At 37.9% G+C, this 19,778-nt stretch overlaps 1 protein-coding gene across 3 annotated transcripts in view; it reads right to left on the reverse strand.

The window, feature by feature from the left end:
* The window catches only part of LOC150081224 (SAM and SH3 domain-containing protein 1-like), a 181,570-nt gene that overhangs the window by 26,581 nt on the left and 135,211 nt on the right, over positions 1-19,778 (reverse strand). For all 3 annotated transcript variants that reach the window (XM_090379442.1, XM_090379441.1, XM_090379440.1), the window contains 2 exons: positions 14,225-14,303; positions 12,164-12,825 (listed from right to left, as the gene is read on the reverse strand). In XM_090379442.1, coding sequence (XP_090235568.1) covers positions 12,164-12,825; positions 14,225-14,303 — 741 coding nt within the window. The remainder of the gene's footprint in view (positions 1-12,163; positions 12,826-14,224; positions 14,304-19,778) is intronic.

Genomic DNA, 19,778 nt, shown 5'->3' on the forward strand with positions numbered 1-19,778 from the left:
CAAAGCGTGCAAGTAACTGAGTGGCACACGTTCTTGCAAAACAAGCGCAAGTCCAGAGGGCTGTGATCTTATTGTCCTTAGCGCATTTGTATTCATTGCTGCTACCGTAAGCCGAGATATCTATTTACAAGGCATTGAGACCGTTCCTTCGAAATAAAATATTCAATACAGCCAACCTGGTAGGATTTAATAGTAAAATACCTCGGCGCATAAATCAGGACACAAGTCACGTGATATTGCCACTTTCCATAATCGAGAACAATGGTGGTGCTGTTGTTGTTGCGTGTATGTTTAACTGTGCAGAGGACGCACCAAAAATGTTACCATACTTTGATACACTCCCTGGAAGGAAATTTTTCCGTTATTCAACCTATTAAATCCCAACGTTGCACGATGCTCCACGCCAGTGATCAGAATGGTAGTAATCTGAAATGTACCACAATCAAAATCTACGAAGAGGCTCACATCCCAGGCACTCCCCTCCCTGGCGTACAGTCCTGGTCTGTAGAAAAGACTGTTAAGCTCGTCGGTGATTAGAAAAATCAGATTACTCTAATTAATAGGTAAAAGATGAAGTGATTTCTGTGCTCTTAAACGTTTGTGAGAAACTTTGTAAGAAATGTAAGGAAACAGTTCGTTATTTGAAATGGTATTATTTAAAACGGCATATATGAATCTTAACAGGGATAGACTGGTCCAGGGGAACGAGAGTTGGGACCCTAGCCCTCGCCCGGGTAAACAGCAAATCTGGGTCATCGAGTAATATTATGATATTATAAATGATTCAGATGGGACTAAAATTGTTTTCAGTCGCCGGGATCAAAACCCACCAGTCTGGCCCTCAATCTTAAAACCATAGATTATGATGGGTTTAAGATTCAGGTAACTTTCTGATATTCTGACGTATTATCGTTTAGCGTACTTAAATTTTTAAAGCTATCCCTTTAAAAATCTCCAATTAAGAATCGGATGTATCCAATATTGCTTTTTTGTGTCGGACGTTCCTCATCCTAAGAAGAAAAGCACAGCAACTAATATATTGGTTCTCTGCATTTTATGTTGCTAATGGTTTCAAAGTAAACTGACTTCCGTTTATAAATCTTTCTGTCGAAGGACACACCTACATTACTGTGAGAAGAGGCTGCCACACCCAGAAAAATGTAATTTGAAGAAAAACTGTACATTTGGTGGCTGTCTATAATCGAGGTCAGAGGAAACAGAAGAACGAATTAGCGAGTTTCAGAAAATCATTAACTTTCTTCCCTTCACGACAGTTGTAATATGTTGTGTAGTATTCTGCAAGTTTAGCCATTCTTTGAAACTTTTACATTGAGTACTGAGTTTTATATGAATGCGTTAAATGGAAATCCACGTTTAAAATAACTAAATTGTTGAGGTCAAATATTATGCAGTTTCTCAAAAGCTTCCAATTGAATTTGTTATCATTACCCTCGCAGTCAGTTCCATGTAGTATCCATAGTTCGGTTCTTAATGATGCCATTTTTTAGCAGGACAATGCCAGAACGCATACCGCAGAGGTTTCCTCCGAATGTCTTCGCTGTGTGGATGTAACGTTTTGGCCAGCCAGATCCACAAATTTCCCCCTCCACCATCGAGTACGTGTGGGCCATCATTGGACGCCATCTATAGAGTCACCTGCAGCCCTGCACAGACCACGAATGTTCTGCTGGACCAGGAGCAAGATACATTGTGGGATATACTGCAGAAGGCTATTAGACACCTGTACCCAATGCCTAGACGTTTTTGTCAATGTATCCACAATTGTGGTGGATGTACATGATATTGATCTGTCCATTGTAAGCAGCGTTTTATGTCATTAAATGTATTCATGGACGTTACGTCTGCAACTTTTATCCTGAGTTCCTTAACTCTTTGGCTATCTAAGTATCCTTTCTGTATTCCTGTTCCTTCAGGGTTCTGCGATTTCAATGTCACAGAGTGTATATCTTATTCTTCTGAAAATCGCCTCATTGTAAACTGCAAACAGTTTGCTTTTTGCGGATAGGTTAGCTGTTTTATTAGGATGTTCATCAATATATCTTGTTATAATCCTGAGGAGTTATAACGGGGGCCCTCCTACCAAATCCATTTGAACTGTAGATCTGCTCACCTTAAATGCGGTGGAAAATGGAAAGTGGTTGTACGGAGTGTTAGAAGGCTGGTGAGTTTGGGTAATAGGCCAGTTATGGTGATTTCCAACCTTGGATAAGTAAATCTTTATGCCAGGATTGAAAATCAGGTTATCTGCAGTAAAGATACAGTGTTCTAGAAAGCTGAGCATTGCAGAGAGTTTCAAAGCAGCAGGTTTCTTCTAAGGCTCAGTCTGTCTTATTTATTTATTTATTTAAAAAATAAGGCAGGACTGGGTCTTAAAAGAAATCATTTAACTGTTCCCTCTGCAAAATTATCCGAAGATCAGCATTTAAGATACTGGTGGCAGTTATTCGAGATGTTGTAGCTGGTTATGCAAGGTGGGGTAGGGTTTGTTACCCTCAAAAGAAGAATGCGGTGTGAATCATCAGAAAAACTACAAGCAGAATTTTCCACTCATCAGGAGATCGTTAATATCTAATAGGTAAAAGAGTGAGCGAAAGAACAGAACCGTGGGGGACATCAGATTGGTTGAGAAGTTACACGTTAGAAGGCCATCTACTATCACCCACAGGGAGCGGTCGGAGAAAAAACTGGCTGCCCAAATGGAAAAACCAGACTGCAATCCATAAGATAGAACGCCTTTATGCCAATTTCGACAGAACTCAAAAGTTCAACAACTTCTTTAGCTTCTACAATCTTTTACATGGATGAATATTGAATGTTCTTGATCAGCGCCTTGTACTTTTGTGGACACCAATTTGAACTATTTCAAAACAATCCTAACATATGCATCCAAAACTACACAAGCCAAACAAATTAATAAAAATGGAAAGACAAGTTCAGGATATCAAGCTTTAGCGAGCACTACGTTACCGAACATTAAAAAAAACAAAACTGAATTGGAATGAATCCACTGCAGTAAGCGCAAGATCTAAGGCAAAAGAGAGAAATGTGGATGTATATCTTGATTTTAAGAGTTGACAGTTCTTTAATTCCTTTTTCTGAATTGGAATGTCCTAAATAATGGAGAATATCAGTCATCATATTAGTTCAATCAACTTATATCCCACCGTAGAAGTTCTCCAATCAGCAAAACTACAGCTTGCATTCACAATGTTACTCTTTCTTATGTTGAAGAAAACAAGGTGAGTGCTGAGGGCGAAGTAAAGGGAAAGGCGGGCTTTGTGATTGATTTCTTTGAGGTTGTTAACTGTCTTACTGACAACCAGAAGCCTTCTGTAGGAAATGATTAGGGTTTCGGACGTGGAGAATCGAAAATAGCTCCGCTCTTTGCCCTCCTGCTTAGAAAACAGCTTTTCTAAGATTGTGTAGTCATTCCACGTAGCTAGAAGATTCTTCTAGCTTTCGTCTGTCCCCCTCCCACCCGCTCCCGGTTCTCCCTGCAAATGATTACAGTGCTTTATAGGGTTTGAAGTCGAAGAATCAGTGAAAGAACTCAGAATACTGATAAACAGTGAAGTTTGCTTAGACTTTTGAAATATGTCACTCCGTGTCTGCTTGTATCAATGATGTCATCATTCCTTTGCTCCATTCCATGTAAAATATGCAGATAACAAGTCTTTGGAATAGCAGAAGTCAAGATTACAGGAATGCCTGTCTAGTTTTGAAATTTCTCGCGTATCATTCTGTTATTTATGCCTTCCCGGGTTGCCTAACCTCTGTTTCTCTTTGTAGTATCGAATCTTTAAAAATATCCCTATATCTTTTGGTGCTCCATCTAGCAGTAAACTACCCTTAGTTTCTAGAAACTGCTTAACAATAACAAATCCAAAGTTTCTTATATCTCTTCCAAGCCCCGTGAGTATCACAGTTGGTATAATCAACGTGCTCCTTACACCAGGTGGAAAAGACCTGGTTGGTTGTTGTAGAGTTTTAGACGCATCGGCAACTTAGGTCATATTGCGTCGAAAAAATATGTCCATAAAATTGCATGTGTTTTGTGGCCGATTTGTTGTTTGCTGGACCAAAAACCTGAATTTCCGTGGAAATAAACCGACTAACTAAGACATGGTGTGAAAAGGTCACAAACATTCTTCGCCTTATTCATGGGATTCGAACTCAGCCATTACCAACTGTGCTACCCACGAGGGCAATAAAAAGCCTGAGTTCGAATCCCGCCAATCAGGCAAAAAAAATTATGGGGATTTTTCATAACTTGGATGAGTTAGTTGGTTTTTCAAAAAGAAAACAGAAAACTGACCACAGGACACACACGCAATTTACAAACGCATTACATACGGAGCAATGGTCAAGATACTGTTTCACATAAAAGACTTCTGGTACAAATTGGAGCAGTGTGGCATTAAAGGCAATTAGCTACTGTGGATAAAGGGATGGTAGAGTGAGAGAAGACAGAGAGTGGTAATCAATGGACACTGCTCTTCGTGGTCTAATGTTATTAGTGGAGTCTTCTGTTGAGCCCATTGTTGTTTTGCATATTTATCAATTCTATTATCGAAGGCATATAAGGCATTAAGCCTTATATGCCTTCGATAATAGAATTGATAAATATGCAAAACAACAATGGGCTCAACAGAAGACTCCACTAATAACATTAGACCACGAAGAGCAGTGTCCATTGATTACCACTCTCTGTCTTCTCTCACTCTACCATCCCTTTATCCACAGTAGCTAATTGTCCAAGTTTGCAGATGATACAAAGGTCAACAGGGTGGTTAATGACAGTAATGATAGTGTGCTACTGCAACGGGATCTGGAAAAGTTGAGCAGATGGGCTAAGAGGTGGCAATTGAAGTTTAACATTGGATCTTGCTAGCAGGGAAAAGGAAGTGATTATACCAATGTATAAGGCAATGGTCAGGCCACGTCTTGAGTACTGCGTTCAGGTCTGGAGGCCTCATTTTAGGAAGGATGTAGATTTGCTAGAACGAGTACAGAGAAGGGCAGCGAGATTGGTGATTGCAACAAAAGGGTGTTGGCTTCATTTCTGCAAATTGCAGTATCTGGAGACTAGGCATCGGCGAGGTTATCTGATTGAGGTGTTTAAGCAAGCTCAATGCTGATAGGATTCTTCCTCTCTCTTATATTACTCATCTGAGGGGCCAAATTAAGGAAAGAAAATTGTAGTAGAATAGATGTGCGAAAGTTTGCCTTTAACCAGCAAGTGGTTGATTGCTGGAACAAACTTTCATCTGTTATTGTGCAAGTTGAAAGCTTAAATAAATTGAAGGAAGAATTAAACAAATTATTGGAGGGAATGGATGGGTGAAATTGGAGGTGTTTTTTTTTTTTTTTTGTTGATGCTATGTACGCTTAATTTCTTGAACCATATGCCACTATTAATGGTCGTTGATGTGCCTAAAATACACCAGCAACATCTCTTCCAGTAAGCTCACTAACTGACCGTAGACTTTACTGAAACATGCGATCTCTATCTTCTAAATTTCAGCAGCATTCTCTGAACTACTAAGACAACGAACAATAACTTTTTAATTAATTATAATCAAACCAATTTCACGTTCAACGCGAGCTATTTTATCCGAAACAAACCTGTAATTAAATTCGGACTCGATATAACTTAAGATACGATTCACATTGGGTTTAATCTAATGAGTGCTCATTATTAGAACTCATAAACTGAGGAGTGTCTTCCTCTGGAAGCATCGAATTTCTCGAATAGGCTTGGCACATATTGGGAATGATTTAGTGGTCGTGATGGCAACCCCGTCTGCTCCTCCATACTCCCTGCTCGAAATTATAAGCCTCTGTAAATGAACTTTGCCCAGGGTGCACGCTACCTAACCAATTATAAAGTGACTTCCTAATCCGTGCTCCTAACAGTCTCCTTGGCAGAAAACTTCATGTGAGAAATGAAAGCGAGGTCTGAATTTTTACTTCAATTGTGCTTCAGCTAATAATTGAAATCATAACGAAAATGAACTGGATTATCAATTTTTAATTAGCGCTTTTCAATTGTGATTCATTACACCTTTGTTGTAATTAAGTATATCAATATGTGCTGATATTTTAATTTCATTAATTCCTTCACATATTCCAGTTATTGGGCAGATGAGTTCGTTTTCGGGTGGCCCTAATGTTATGACAGTTATTTTATGTTCCAATGGAATAAAATAAATGAAATGAAACGTATCTGGTGAAATTCCAGTAGAAATAATAAATTTACCTAAAATTAAATAATAAAATTGTTATAAATCTTATTATTAATCATTTATAATTTATAGTTCAACAGATTACGTTTAAAAATATTTTAAGAAATTAAAATAAATAATTTCTTAAAATATATATTTTAATTAGAATGACAAATACAAAGAAAACAGAAAAATATTCGTTAAAATCATGAAAAAATAATAGAAATAGCAAGAGTCGTGGAAAATACAATCATAAAAATAGCAAAAGCAAATCACGAATATAGAAAAAGTCATGGAAAAATAGGTCATGGAGAAAGCAAATCATGTAAATTGCAAAGGGGTCATGAAAAGAAAAATCATGAAAACAGCAAAAGAGTCATGAAAAGGCAAATAACAAAAATAGCAGAGTAATTATTGAAAAGACAAATCATGAAAAAAAACAAACAAGAAAATAAAGACTCATCACAGAGTCATGGAAAAGACAAATCAAGAAAATAGCAAAAGGGTGATGAAACACAAATCAAGAAGAAAAAATCATGAAAATAGCAGAAGAGTCATAAAGAAAACAAATAATAAAAATAGCAAAAGAATCATGAAAAGAAAAATCAAAAAGAAAATAAGTCAAGAAGCTGGCAAAAGAGTCATGTAAAAGAGAAATCACGAAAAAAACAAATCATGAAAATAGCAAAAGAGTCATGAAAAGACAAATAACAAAAATAGCAGAGTAGTTATTGAAAAGAAAAATCGTGAAAAAAACAAACAAGAAAATAAAGAGTCATCACAGAGTCATGGAAAAGACAAATCTCAAGAAAATAGCAAAAGGGTGATGAAACACAAATGATGAAAATAGCAAAAGAGTTATGAAACACAAATCAAGAAGGAAAAAATCATGAAAAAAGCAGACGAGTCATGAAAAGACAGAATAGCAATAGGAAAAATATCACAAAGAAAACAAATAATGAAAATAGTAAAAGAATCATGAAATGACAAATAAAAAAGAAAATAAGTCAAGAAGCTGGCCAAAGAGTCATGGAAAAAAGAAATCACGAAAATAAAATCACGAAAAAACAAATCATGAAAATAGCAAAAGAGTCATGAAAAGACAAATAACAAAAATAGCAGAGTAGTTATTTAAAAGACAAATTGTGAAAAAAACAAACAAGAAAATAAAGAGTCATCACAGAGTCATGGAAAAGACAAATCTCAAGAAAATAGCAAAAGGGTGATGAAACACAAATGATGAAAATAGCAAAAGAGTTATGAAAGACAAATCAAGCAGGAAAAAATCATGAAAATAGCAGAGGAGTCATGAAAAGACAGAATAGCAATAGGAAAAATATCATAAAGAAAACAAATAATGAAAATAGCAAAAGAATCATGAAAAGACAAATCAAAAAGAAAAGAAATGAAGAAACTGGCAAAAGAGTCATGGAAAAAAGAAATCATGAAAAAAAAATCACGAAAATAAAATCACGAAAAAACAAATCATGAAAATAGCAAAAGAGACATGGAAAAACAAATCATGAAAATATAAGTCACAAAAATAGCAGACTCACAAAAAGACAAATAATGAAAATAGCAGTGAAGTGAAAGACAAATCAAGAAAATAGCAAAGGAATTATAGAAAAAAATATCAATCCCGAAACAACAAATAATGAAAATTGCAAAAAATCATGAAAATAGCAAATAATCATGGAAATACAAATCAAGAAAACAGCAGAAGAGTCACGAAAACACAAATGATGTAAATAGCAAAGGAGTCATGAAAAGATAAATCAAGAAAATAGCAAAGGAGTTATGAAAAAATAACAAATAAAGAAAAAAAAATAAATCATGGAAATAGCAAAATAGCCATGAAAAACAATTGAAAATAGCAAAAGAATCATGGAAAAAACAAATCATGAAAATAGAAAAAGAATCATGAAAGGATAAATCGTGAAAAGAGAAATCATGAAAACATCAAAATTCATGAAGACAGTGAAAGAACTCATGAAAGAATCACGAAAAAGCCAAAATCTGCTTTAAATGTTTATTAAATTAAACATTTTAAATAATTCCGTTGTCCAGCTTTTCTTTTTTTTCCCCTATTTGTCATTTAATTATGTTTTCCGAAATGTAATGAAGCCTATAATTATTTTTTTAAATCCTAAACGCGCTTTCTTAATGACCTCGACAATTTGAAGGGCGATTTAATTCAAAGTTAAGTGCGGCACGAAGTCCAACCATTTCTTAATGGACCGGAGTATTAAAGTGTCAAAATTTACATAAAAATGTAGATCGCGAATCACCGGAGTGCAATTTGCTTAAATTTAAATAATTCCACTTTGCCCAAAGTCATTTCTAGAGGCGAGTGCAGCATCTCAGTTAATGGCTGGGGGGATTGGCTGTGAGAGGGTCTATTTAAAACACAATTTAAAAACTGGCTCTACCCACATCTGACTTGTAAATCACTTCAGAAGGTTGATAAAGGCTAATTACTTTTAGTGAGGTCCAGAGGTAGAATCAAAAGTCATAAAAAGGTACGAAATGAGGACACCAATTCTGCCCACGAACTCTGCAAGTAATATAGTAAGAAAATGATAACGAGATATTCTGTTATTCCATGATAAAATATGGCTCTGTAATAGCCACTAACTTAAACGTTTAATTAATTTCTTCTATTATTATAAAAACTTTTTCTCCATATGGAGTTTTATCAGTCCCGTGACGGGTATTCGTATCAAGTGCATGGGGTGGTTGGTTGTGTCTGGTTAGTATTATTATTACCGTTGATTGAGGAACTCGCTTACTGTCCCACAGGTGTTCAGGATCGGGGCTTTCTTGAGTTCCACTAAAACGTTCTCTGGGTGGCAAGCATTGGAAGCCATCTTATCTATGTAGTCTTGATGGAGGTCATTGTAGTGAGTGTGCTCCCCTTGTCGAGGTTGGGTGTTGTGAGTCGTTTGTCTCTTTCTTATGACTTGGTAGATTGTGCTTTCATAGACGTAATCCTGCAGGTACTTAATCGCCTTCTTCTTTTGTTCAATATGGTCAGACGATCCCCTCTCTCCTTCTTTAAGGGTTATGGTCAGTCTCTTGATGGTCGACTTCATGTGGCGTTGGCCATCATTATCTTGGTCGATATCATAATCTCCTCCAGTTCAGTGTTGGTCAAATCTATGATTTCCGAAGGAGTACGTTAGTAATAAGTGTTTATGGCTATGACCATGTTCCAACCATACAGTTTTGATTTTAGCAGGCTTCTCAGCCTCTGATGGTATTACTCAGTCGGCAGGCCTTGATCTGCTTGTGTTCTAACAAGTGGGACTGCATCATCCCGGGATATTTCTATGTCTCTTCTTCTGTCGTGGCTTCAATTTCATCACTGTTCTTTAGTTGGTAGTTTCGTTCGACTGGATGTCCTCGATGCAATCCATGGGTCTTTTAGATTTTTTGTCTAGGCCAAGTTGCATCCTCATATCAGCGCTGAACTCTTCAGTGATCCAGAGTACCTCTTGGATTTGATTCTCGGTTGCAGCATAGAATTTGCTGTCATTCATCTACATCAGGTGAGAGAAGGTGCACAGGTTCTTCCTCCCTTCTTTTAGGGTATATCCGTACTTGCTGTTGAGCATGGTGGACAGTGGGTTGAGTGCTAGACAGAACCATATTGGGCTTAGAGCATCTCCCTAGCTGATTATTCTTCTGATGGATATCGGTCTGGTCATGATGTTCTCGGCATTAATGGTGCTCTTCTATTTTGTCACAGATGCTTCTAGGAAGTATGTCAGGTCCGGTTGACTTTGCAAATCTTCAGTGTCTCTATCCGCCGGCTATGGGGCACGGAGTCGAAGACCTTGCGGTAGGCGATGTAGGCTATGTACAGGTTGTGGTGTACGCGTTGAAGGGTGCAAGAGGTTATCACCCGAAGGGCGGCCAAACACACTATTAGGTAGGTAGGTTGTCGTAATATTTTGTCTCATTAGTGTATATACGCACACGCAAACACACACCCATGAAAACCAATAGACTGTGAAGCGTTTAACGCTCCTAATATCGCTACTTGATGAGACACATCGCAAAAAAAACAACAAAACATATATATATATAATAATAAATAAATGAAAATCAGTTCTTATGTTCCATGAAAATACAGAATCGTACATAGGAACAAAATGCATTTAGACTCGATTATCCGAAAAAGTTGACTATCCGAACCGTTGGTCTCAACTATTTCGGATAACAGAGATTCTACCGCATTAAAGCTAATTATTTAGTTATTATGCAGTTTTATTGAGATTAGAAATATTTAAGGGCCTAAAAATTACACAGCATTTGGTACACTAACATACCATTCGGTACATTTGGAATATTAACGTTTTATTCTTAAGAAATTCTCATACAAACAGCGTAGTTTAAGAAAATGTAATAATGAGTTTCGTTATCTACTTTATAATAATAAATCTGCAGCCATTGTCAATCCACTGCAGGATGGAGGCCTCCTCAATAAGTCACGCTGAGGGATTGAACCATAATCTGTCAAGCTGTTCCAGTATGAGTTGGCAGATCGACCGTATTTAGCATTCAGGGGCTTGAACTCTGGTCTACTCAAAGAGCGTGTGCTACTGCAATCCTACTCCTGACCCCTCGGCTACAGAGGTCTTATGTACAGTATATTATCCATAAAAAGTAGATATAACGCACCCTGGTGCACTCTGGATCCACGACACCGGCATTTAGAAGCTCCTACGTCCCCAGTTAAGCATCAGTTAAATTTAAAGTGTAGTCTTAATCTAAATTATGGATTAGATTTAAACCCGAAGCAAGAAACTGTGCTCTTTTCATTTGAGATCGGTTACTTACAACCTTCACTGGACAGGACTTCAGTTACTGCAACTAACAAGAAATTCTCAAGAACCAAACGTTTCCTCGATGACAGAATTTGATAAAGAATTTAGAAATATCGCTTTTAATTTAAATTTTAAGACTGATTTGGTTAAATGTTAAAAATAATATTCTAATTTAGCAATAATTTAAAACTTATCAGGGAAGTGTATTTTAATTTAAACTAATTTTGTATTTACGCACATTGGCCAAAAAATACGACCCACTGTAATAAGACAGTCACAGACAGAAGAAATACAAATAAATCAATACATTTCCTTTTCTGTTGAATGTCGTCCATGGAAGTATCTGAATTCGAATCAGTTCCACTGCACCCTGCAATGTTACACTTTTATCCCGAAGGTGATGGCCACTTTAGATGACAATACAAGAGCGCATCGTGCCAGAATTATTCAGTCCTATTGAGAATGGTGGATATGCTGAGCTATTCGGCAACGAAGTCCTCTTCCTTCAGCTTTGTCGCAGTATGCGATATTTTCCAGGAAAAATGGTTACAATTAGACCAAAAGGCACCAAAACACCTTAGAGAAACCATGCCATGCTGCACACCTGCTGTTGTTGTTGTTGTTGTTGGGCTTTAGGAGCATCCGGGACTAAAGCTGTTTCCTCCTTGTGTATTGTCTGTAAATTGGGTGTGTTCTGTGGTCGATTTTCTGTTTTCTGGACAAAAACCCGAGTTTCCGGGAGAAAAAATCATACCACCCTCGTCTGGGACCGACTAAGTCAGCCACCGACTTGAACTCAGTTTTTTTCCCACCCGGTGAGGAGAAGACGGCAATCCTACCAACTGTGCCACCCACGACGAGGCACTTGCTGTTATTAGTAACATAGGGGACCCGATCCGATACTGAATAAGGGTTCGTATTATTTTGGCCAGATTGTGTATTTATCTCTAGAAATGTGTCCGGAAGTTTGCTAACTTTGTAAGCTTTTCTATATTCTGCAGCCGAGAGACACCTAGGGTGTAGCAAAGCGCCATCTATCGACATAATTACGAATTTTAGCGTAATTACAAAAGTTGATTTTGTACCTACCGCTAGGTTTTTTAATCTTCCGAGCATTCCTCCCTTGCTTCTTCTCTCAGATACCGGGGAAGACGCATAATCCTCCCCACCATCGAACTTGTTGGAGTCAAGGCTATCTCTGGCGTGGTCGCAGCATTCTGCACTGCGATGGGCTGTGGATTCGCTGAACTCTGATCCCACTTCTCTGGGGTCGCACGGGTCTAGATCGGCGAGAGAGTCTCCATCTTTAAGGTTACACTGGGCACAACGGGCACCGCTGCTGCACGAAACACCAGGAGGGGTGGCCCTACAACAAAAGGGAGCAGTTCCGCACAAAGACGAGGAAGTTGCGTATGTCACTTCGGCCGGGTCTCGTTCTCCTTTCAGAGCAGGATGTTGCGTGTTTGATAGTGTTTCTGTTGCACTTCCGGTTTGAGTCCTTGCCAAAATGGCAGAAGTGAATTCTTCCTGCGTGTAGGCTTTTCCACCTTCTAATCTAGATGGCGTAGCAGACCGCTTCGAGGAAAAAGGCGACCTGCAAGTGGAACGAGTCGGGGTGCCTGAACAAACTGTACAGGTTTCTCGTGAGTGAACACTTTCTCGCTCGCCAGACGGAGCTGTATCGGAATCCCACTCTAAGTCTTCGGGTGGTTCGTAGTAGATATGTTTGGGTGATGACGCAGCTTGCGTGCCTAGAGGAAGAAAAGAAAAGAAAGAAAGAAAAGATCATTTCCCCGCAAAATATTAACGTTCGTTTGAACCTAAATATTTCAAGCTCTTCCAGTCACTTTCTGAAACTGGTTGTTCTGCCCAGCGAACTCTAATATAAAGATTCACCTCATCGCAATCAGTTGGAAGAGTCGTAAACTTTGTTCGCCAACTAATGAAAGTTATGACACGACAGGAATTACTCCAGCGGTCCTTTTCTATGGTCTTTCGTCTCCGGTTATATTAAGCTCAGGTGCAGATACGAGAAGACGGAGGTAGGGGCATCTAGCGACTGCTCTCTTACATTCGTGGCATTCCAGTAATTCGTTTTAATTAAAAGCTAAAGCCATTCTTTCAGGAACACTAAAGATAAGGGAAGGCTGGAGCCAGGTGTAAACAACCGAGTTTTAAACATAAAAGATATTCTGTGTAGGTAGAATTAGAATTAAAACTTCGGAACACTTCTAATTTGCATAACCAAATTAACTGAATGTATACTTCTTAATATTTGGCGTGTCCAATTGGAAAGGTGAATGTTTCCCTGCCACTTACACCCCTTCGAAGATTAAATAACACAACTGCATTTGGTTGGTAGCAATCGATGCAGATCGCGGGAGGAGAAGACGATATTCTTAGATGTTTATTAATTGCTATGGTGGTCGTTTCAGTAGAAGAATCATTGTGGAACTTGCGATCGATAGCTTTGTCTTTTATCTGAAAGAGATGAACTGAAAGTCGGTTGTTATTATTAGCGATACGTGAACTCAAAAGGTGGATCTGTGGAATATTTTAGCAGAATCTGTACTTTAAGACAAAGGTCTGAAACTTTTAAAAAATGGAGTTGAAAATATTCTTAACGATTACATTATTATCATGGACTTGAGCACAGATCTCTGACTCCTAATTATGCTGGGGTAAGAAATTTCTAAGAACCTTTTCTTCGTCTTTATTCAGAAGGATTATCACCTGTCATAAAGTCGAGAATTATTTCGTTTTTTAGACGTGGCATAGGATGATACCCCCACAGAGAGGTAATGGCTAATTAAGTTACCATAATTAGCTTCTTTCTGTTGAAGCCCCAAAGAGTATTTTAATTAAAAGCCACGCACCGTATGAATATTAAAATATGCCAATGATAACGTAGCACTAAGTTTCCACTAAGTCACAGCAGATGTCGCGTTTTTAGCCATTGAAGTTACTGTTCCATTTGCAAGTCCATAAAAAATATAATTTGTATTTAATCTCGTAGAGGAGAATAGAACATTAATAAAGTTTGAAATTAAGTTGGAAATTCAAAATACAATTAGGTTTTTTCTTTTTAAAAATTAATTTACTCTTCTCAGATTTAATATAATTTATTTTCGATTAAGTTTGCAAACATACCTTGACAATGGCCAGTGACATTTCGATTTTTCTTTCCACTTGTTGGGGACCAGACCCCCTTTCCCAAGTCGACTAGTACCTGGATTAGAACAAAGAAACAAACGTGATGAGTCTTAAATATGTCTTATGATATACATAATCCTTATTACTTGTTTACCATATTTAACAATATGTATTAAGAATTGAATTTGGTGATGTTTGCTTGAGCAACTCTCTCGTTTATTACTCAATGAAATGTTTCCAAACGAGAAGAGAGTCTGTCAGAGATGACCAAAGGTTCCGGCTGGTTGCAAATTAACCGTCCGAGAAATTGCTGATGGGCTTGAAATTTCCTGTGAATTAATTTCCTAAACAACTTGTACTGGAAAATCACTGGACAAAGGCGCGGTCCAGTGTTAACAAAATTTATTCCGAGATTGTTGAACGATGACCAAGAGGTTCACAGTCAAGCTTCCTAATTTCATCAGTTGCAGTGTTACTTGGTAATGAAACATGTTTATACTGCCATGACTCTCAAGGACATCCAAGTCATCCCAATGGAAACCACCAAACTCGGCCCATGTTGGATGGCTTCTCAATAATGACAATCCATCTGCACATACTGCATTCTTTATCGCTGAATCTAAATGAATATTATGCCAACATCTGTGGTGATGCTTCTAGACTTTGCGTAAAACTCCATCATGGCTGTATTCAAAAGACGGTGACCAATTAATTTAATGTTCCCTGTCTTTCAAACTTCCTCCTTCCTATTATGAATATCTTTCTTCTAAACTAATACAATTACTCTCAGGAAATTCCCAATTTCCTGAGAAGTAAACTCTACAGAAATAAAAGCCCAACGTCAACCATTATCTTTTGCCTTCTCAATCCACAAACGTTACCAGATTAAAGAAAGGAACTGCAGTTTCAAGTTTCTTAATATAAGGATAAATAATTAACAACTTGAAATATGTTTTGTCCAACTTAACAGATCAGAATAAGAAGACATTCCCTTAAATAGCAGTCTCTTGCACGTGATGTTTTGTAGGTTGGTTCTTTGGGAGTTCCTTAGCGAAAGACTACTTTGGTCCATGTGATATTAGGAGTGATCTTTTATCATGTCTCATATCTGTAGAGAGAGAGACACGGAGAGAAAGAAGCAGATTTCCTTCTGGCACCAGCAATCATTTATCTTTGTGGATATAATAAATCATAGCGTCTACAGTAATCTCTAAAGCTTATTTCTTTAATGTAGATTGAAATTCAATAAAGTTCCATCAAGAATTAACCTAAGCAATCAAACACTCCTAGAACTTTAATTCTCTAGAGGAAAACGAGCATGTGCAAAAACTGTTATTCAAAAAGAAAATGAGATTGTATTTTGGAGTGATTCTCACCTATTTTATTATAAGAAAGCAAAAAAAAAAGAGTTCTAATCTAAGGCGAAGAATTAAGAGGTGGATAAGGAGTTGGATGGATGTTAATGAAGTCCTTTTAGAAGAAGGCCGCAGAATCGTGACAGGGTGAATGAAGATCACCTTGCGAGAGCTTCTTGAAGGTCAGCTCGAGATGTGAATGGATGCAATTCTAGCTCATTCATCATCTTTGTTCTATCTCTTCTCTCTCTATCCTGAGCAGGTCCATTTTCCCAAGCAATCTAAACAGTTTTTTGTGTGTTTTCGTTTGGTCTCGCTGATTTACATATCTCCCTCACGTCATATCCATCATAGTTACGTCGAGGCTGAGAAAGTCAAACTTCCCAAGTTTTCTCATTAATAATAACTTGAGGTAAAAAGAAAAAAAAAACAGCAGCCCCATCTCGGAAGGACGAGGGCCCTTTAGTTTCTGTTTACTGAGTCACTCGATCTTCAGTTAATCGTATTCAATAAGGGAACAATAGCTTTTCACGAAGGTGTGGGGGGCGGTATCGATTTTCGCACGTGGATGAAGGAAGCGGACTTTATTACAGATCTACAACACCGGTTCTCATATGACAGAGAGGTAATGAAGACACGACTAATTACTCCTGGAAACATTAGAATATCGACCGTGGAGGGATTCTTGTTGACAGTGGGGGACAGTGATTTGTGAACATCTGCGACTGCTTGGGACTAAAGAACTCCACCCTCCCCAGGTATGATATTAATGGGATTTCTCTGAGTTCAAGAACCACCCTTCTTATTTGGTAATGTACGCCACCTGGCGTTCAATTTAAATATCGCAATAATGGACTTGAATAGGAATTACCTGCCCCTATTCTCCCACTGCATCCAGACACAAGGGTTGATCAAATATTAGCGCCATATGTAAATGATTCTATCCGTTGCTATATACCGCATGCGTTTATACGCAGAATAATAAAAAGCTCAAGTCAATGGACGCAGCATGCAGGTAAAGAAGTTAAATATTTAAATATATTCCTCATTTATGCGCAGCGTGAAAAGTAGGCTTAAGAGATGGGACATTTTGCAACATACATCAATAATTTACTACAGCTGTTGAAGTCCTAATACCAGGAGAGAGAAAGGAATACGAGCTGACATCGATTGGTGACTCCAGGGATCAATTTAATATTCTGTACCCATTCTTCCATGCCCTATTTAATGAACACGATCGGCTGTAAATAATTGTGCAGACTACAACTTTCCTTCTCCCTTGGACATCGGTCTACATGCTCAACAGTTCTAATGGAAAAGTCATGTTGCAGTCCCAGGGAAACATTGAAAAATTCCCTTTCGACAAATCCACTTTTATCTGCAGGAAATCCAGTTCTACTTTCTCCTTCGTTAAATCATAAACAAACATACCCAAAAGAAAACTCTTCCCAAACACATTGAACATTTTTATCAAGTGCTTAGCTTTGAAAGAAAAACACACCCACACAATTTTGTCTTATGAAAGACAGAAGGCTATTTCTGGAGATGTCAGATCGATGGTTCCCGTGTCTGTCCAAGTGTTTTTCCTTTGTCTACTCTGTTGTTTTCAGATAACAGGGTTGTTATCACTATTAACAAAACAGTACTTGTATTGCCTAGAGGCAGGAACTGAGGTTTGCACATTGGAAGATCCGTTTCTGTTTTTTTTAATAGGTCACCGAAGAGAAAAATTTTATTTTAAGCTCTTTCTTGGGTTAACACAGAAGAATTTAAGGACGTTGTAAAATGGACTTGAACCTCTCTCTCACCTTCTCGTTAACCTTTATTTAAATTTCTTCTTTATGTAGAGGAAGGGCTAAAATTCAGTTCACATTTAAATCGAAAATCTTGAAAATATTACACAGGATGTTTTTAAAGGTATCCTCAAATGTAATTAAATCTCGTCTTGTAATTACAATCCTGGAAGAAGTTCCTTTGGAAACAAGAGGCCTAATTGTGGTTCAAACATAAATTTTCATCCCTTGCTCAGTAGAACACGTTCCTAAAGTTTGATGAGACTTTTCAAAATCAGTGGACATGCTAATAAACAGAGTTCTGCTTTATGAGCTATTGAGAAACTTAATTTAGAAAGCTATTTTTTTGTTTTTTTTTTTTGGAGGAAGAGGTAGAGTTTTGTATGCATCGTAGCTGAAACAGCAACCCAAGATAGAACTCTTGTAGTAAATCTTTATTACACACCATCAATTGTGAGGGCCATCTGAAGAGAATGGCTGTTCAGATGGTTCCTCAATCGTTGTCTCCAACTGGTTGTCTATTAAATAACTGAGGTCATAGGAAGTTATTAATATCCCCAGAAACGATAGAACCTGGCCGTTCCCTCGAACAGAGCACTGTGCTACACATGTTAAGCTAGGCTCTGGATCAGACCCCTCAAAAATCCACAAGAAACTTTAAAATTGAGTTAAAAATACTCAAACTTTATTAAGATTTTAAAAAATTCCAAGGTTGCTTCACGCACTTAAAGAAGATGATCCAGATAGGAAAGCTAAATTTGTATAAAAGTTTTTCCATGGTGTGCGACAAAAGGAAATTTGCCCAATGAAATCTTGATGAGGCAGTTTTCAAAATCAGTGGACATGGTAATAGACACAATTAACTGTTACCCCTTATGGGCTATTGAGAAACTTAATATACAAATTGAAAAAAAAGAATCCTTTTCAGTTTGGCATTCCTTTTCAAAGGAATTAAGCAGCTCTCCAGGTTTTGATGTTTGAGGCTAGATTTGCTCTGAGGGAGATTATTGAACCATTGTTTTCCAATGGAATGTTCAGACAGATATTTCAATGTAGTTTAATGGAATCTTGTTTGAAGATTGTTCTTATTCTGAAATTGAAGAGAAAGACATCTTTTTCGTTCAGCATGGTGCTCCTATATATCCCTTGAAGCTGGAAAATTCCTAAATAAAAAATTACCAAACAAGTGGATCTGTGTCACGGCCATGTGTAATCCCCCATCCTCCCAGATTTTTTTCTGTGTGTAACTATTTAAAAGATCAGGAAGAATCCTGATTGTTCGGCTGACTCAGTATATGTTAGTTATGTTCTTTAGGGGTAGAGGGACAGCTGAATATTTATAGTTTAGATTTTATTTAAAAATATTGTTATTATTTCTCCTTGATTGGGGGGTTCCACCCTGTGACGGGTACTGGTTTCAAGTACACAAGGTAATTTTTATGTCTGGTTGTCGAGGAACTCTCTGACTATCCTACAGGTGTTCAGGATTGAGTCTTCTGGAGTTTCTTGTATGTGTCCTCTGGGTGACCTATTGCTGCTAAGCTCTTATGTAGGGTGTTTGGCACCATACCGGGGATTGACGCAATGATCGGGATGGTTGTTACTTGTTGCACATGCCACATCTCTTTGGTCCTGTCTTAGGTCCGTGTACATCCTGGACTTTTCCTCGTGGGTTTCTGGAGGTTGCCAGTGTTGGACATCGCTGTGTCAATCTGATAGGTGTCCATTTCCTTCTTGTCGACAAGGGCTATGTCCGGTCTGTTGTGCAGAAATGTCTCGTCCGTTATTATGACGTGGTCCCAGTACAACTTGTGGCTTGGGGTTTCTAGTATGACCTGGGATTTCCTCGCTGTCTTCTGATGTATTATCCTGGCTACCTGGTCCTGTCTAAGAGTGTACTCTGTCTGGGTGATCACCTTGCATCCCGCGGTGATGTGTTCGATCGTTTCCGAGGGCAGATGTCACCTTTGACATATATCATCTGACACTCCGAGCTCCTTAGTTGTATTTTCTATAGTTTCTGGTGTTGATTACCTGGCCTTGGATGGCAAGCATGAATTATTAACAGTTTCTCCTTTTTAAAAACATTTATTTTATTTAAAATTTCTTTTTGTAGATAAGCAGTCTTTTAGTTTTCTTGCTAACCACAGACTATGTACTGCATCCCAAAACCAGATCAATTTTAAAAGGGCCCTTTTAGAATTCCAGTTCCCTCCTATCATTTAACATTTTCTGTCTGTACCGCTTAGACTCATTTTGGAAAAACCTAAGAAGGTATTTATCATAAATTTATCATTTGGTGTGCTTCGATATGGGCAGGATGCTCAAATGAACAAACTCTAACTACCTTACATTTGTTTCTTGAAGACATTTGTATGGAATTCTGGATCAGACCATGTGTTG

Source organism: Mastigoproctus giganteus, chromosome 8 (genome assembly GCF_048544385.1).
Source record: "Mastigoproctus giganteus isolate SK-2022 chromosome 8, ASM4854438v1, whole genome shotgun sequence".
NCBI lineage: Eukaryota > Metazoa > Arthropoda > Arachnida > Uropygi > Thelyphonidae > Mastigoproctus > Mastigoproctus giganteus.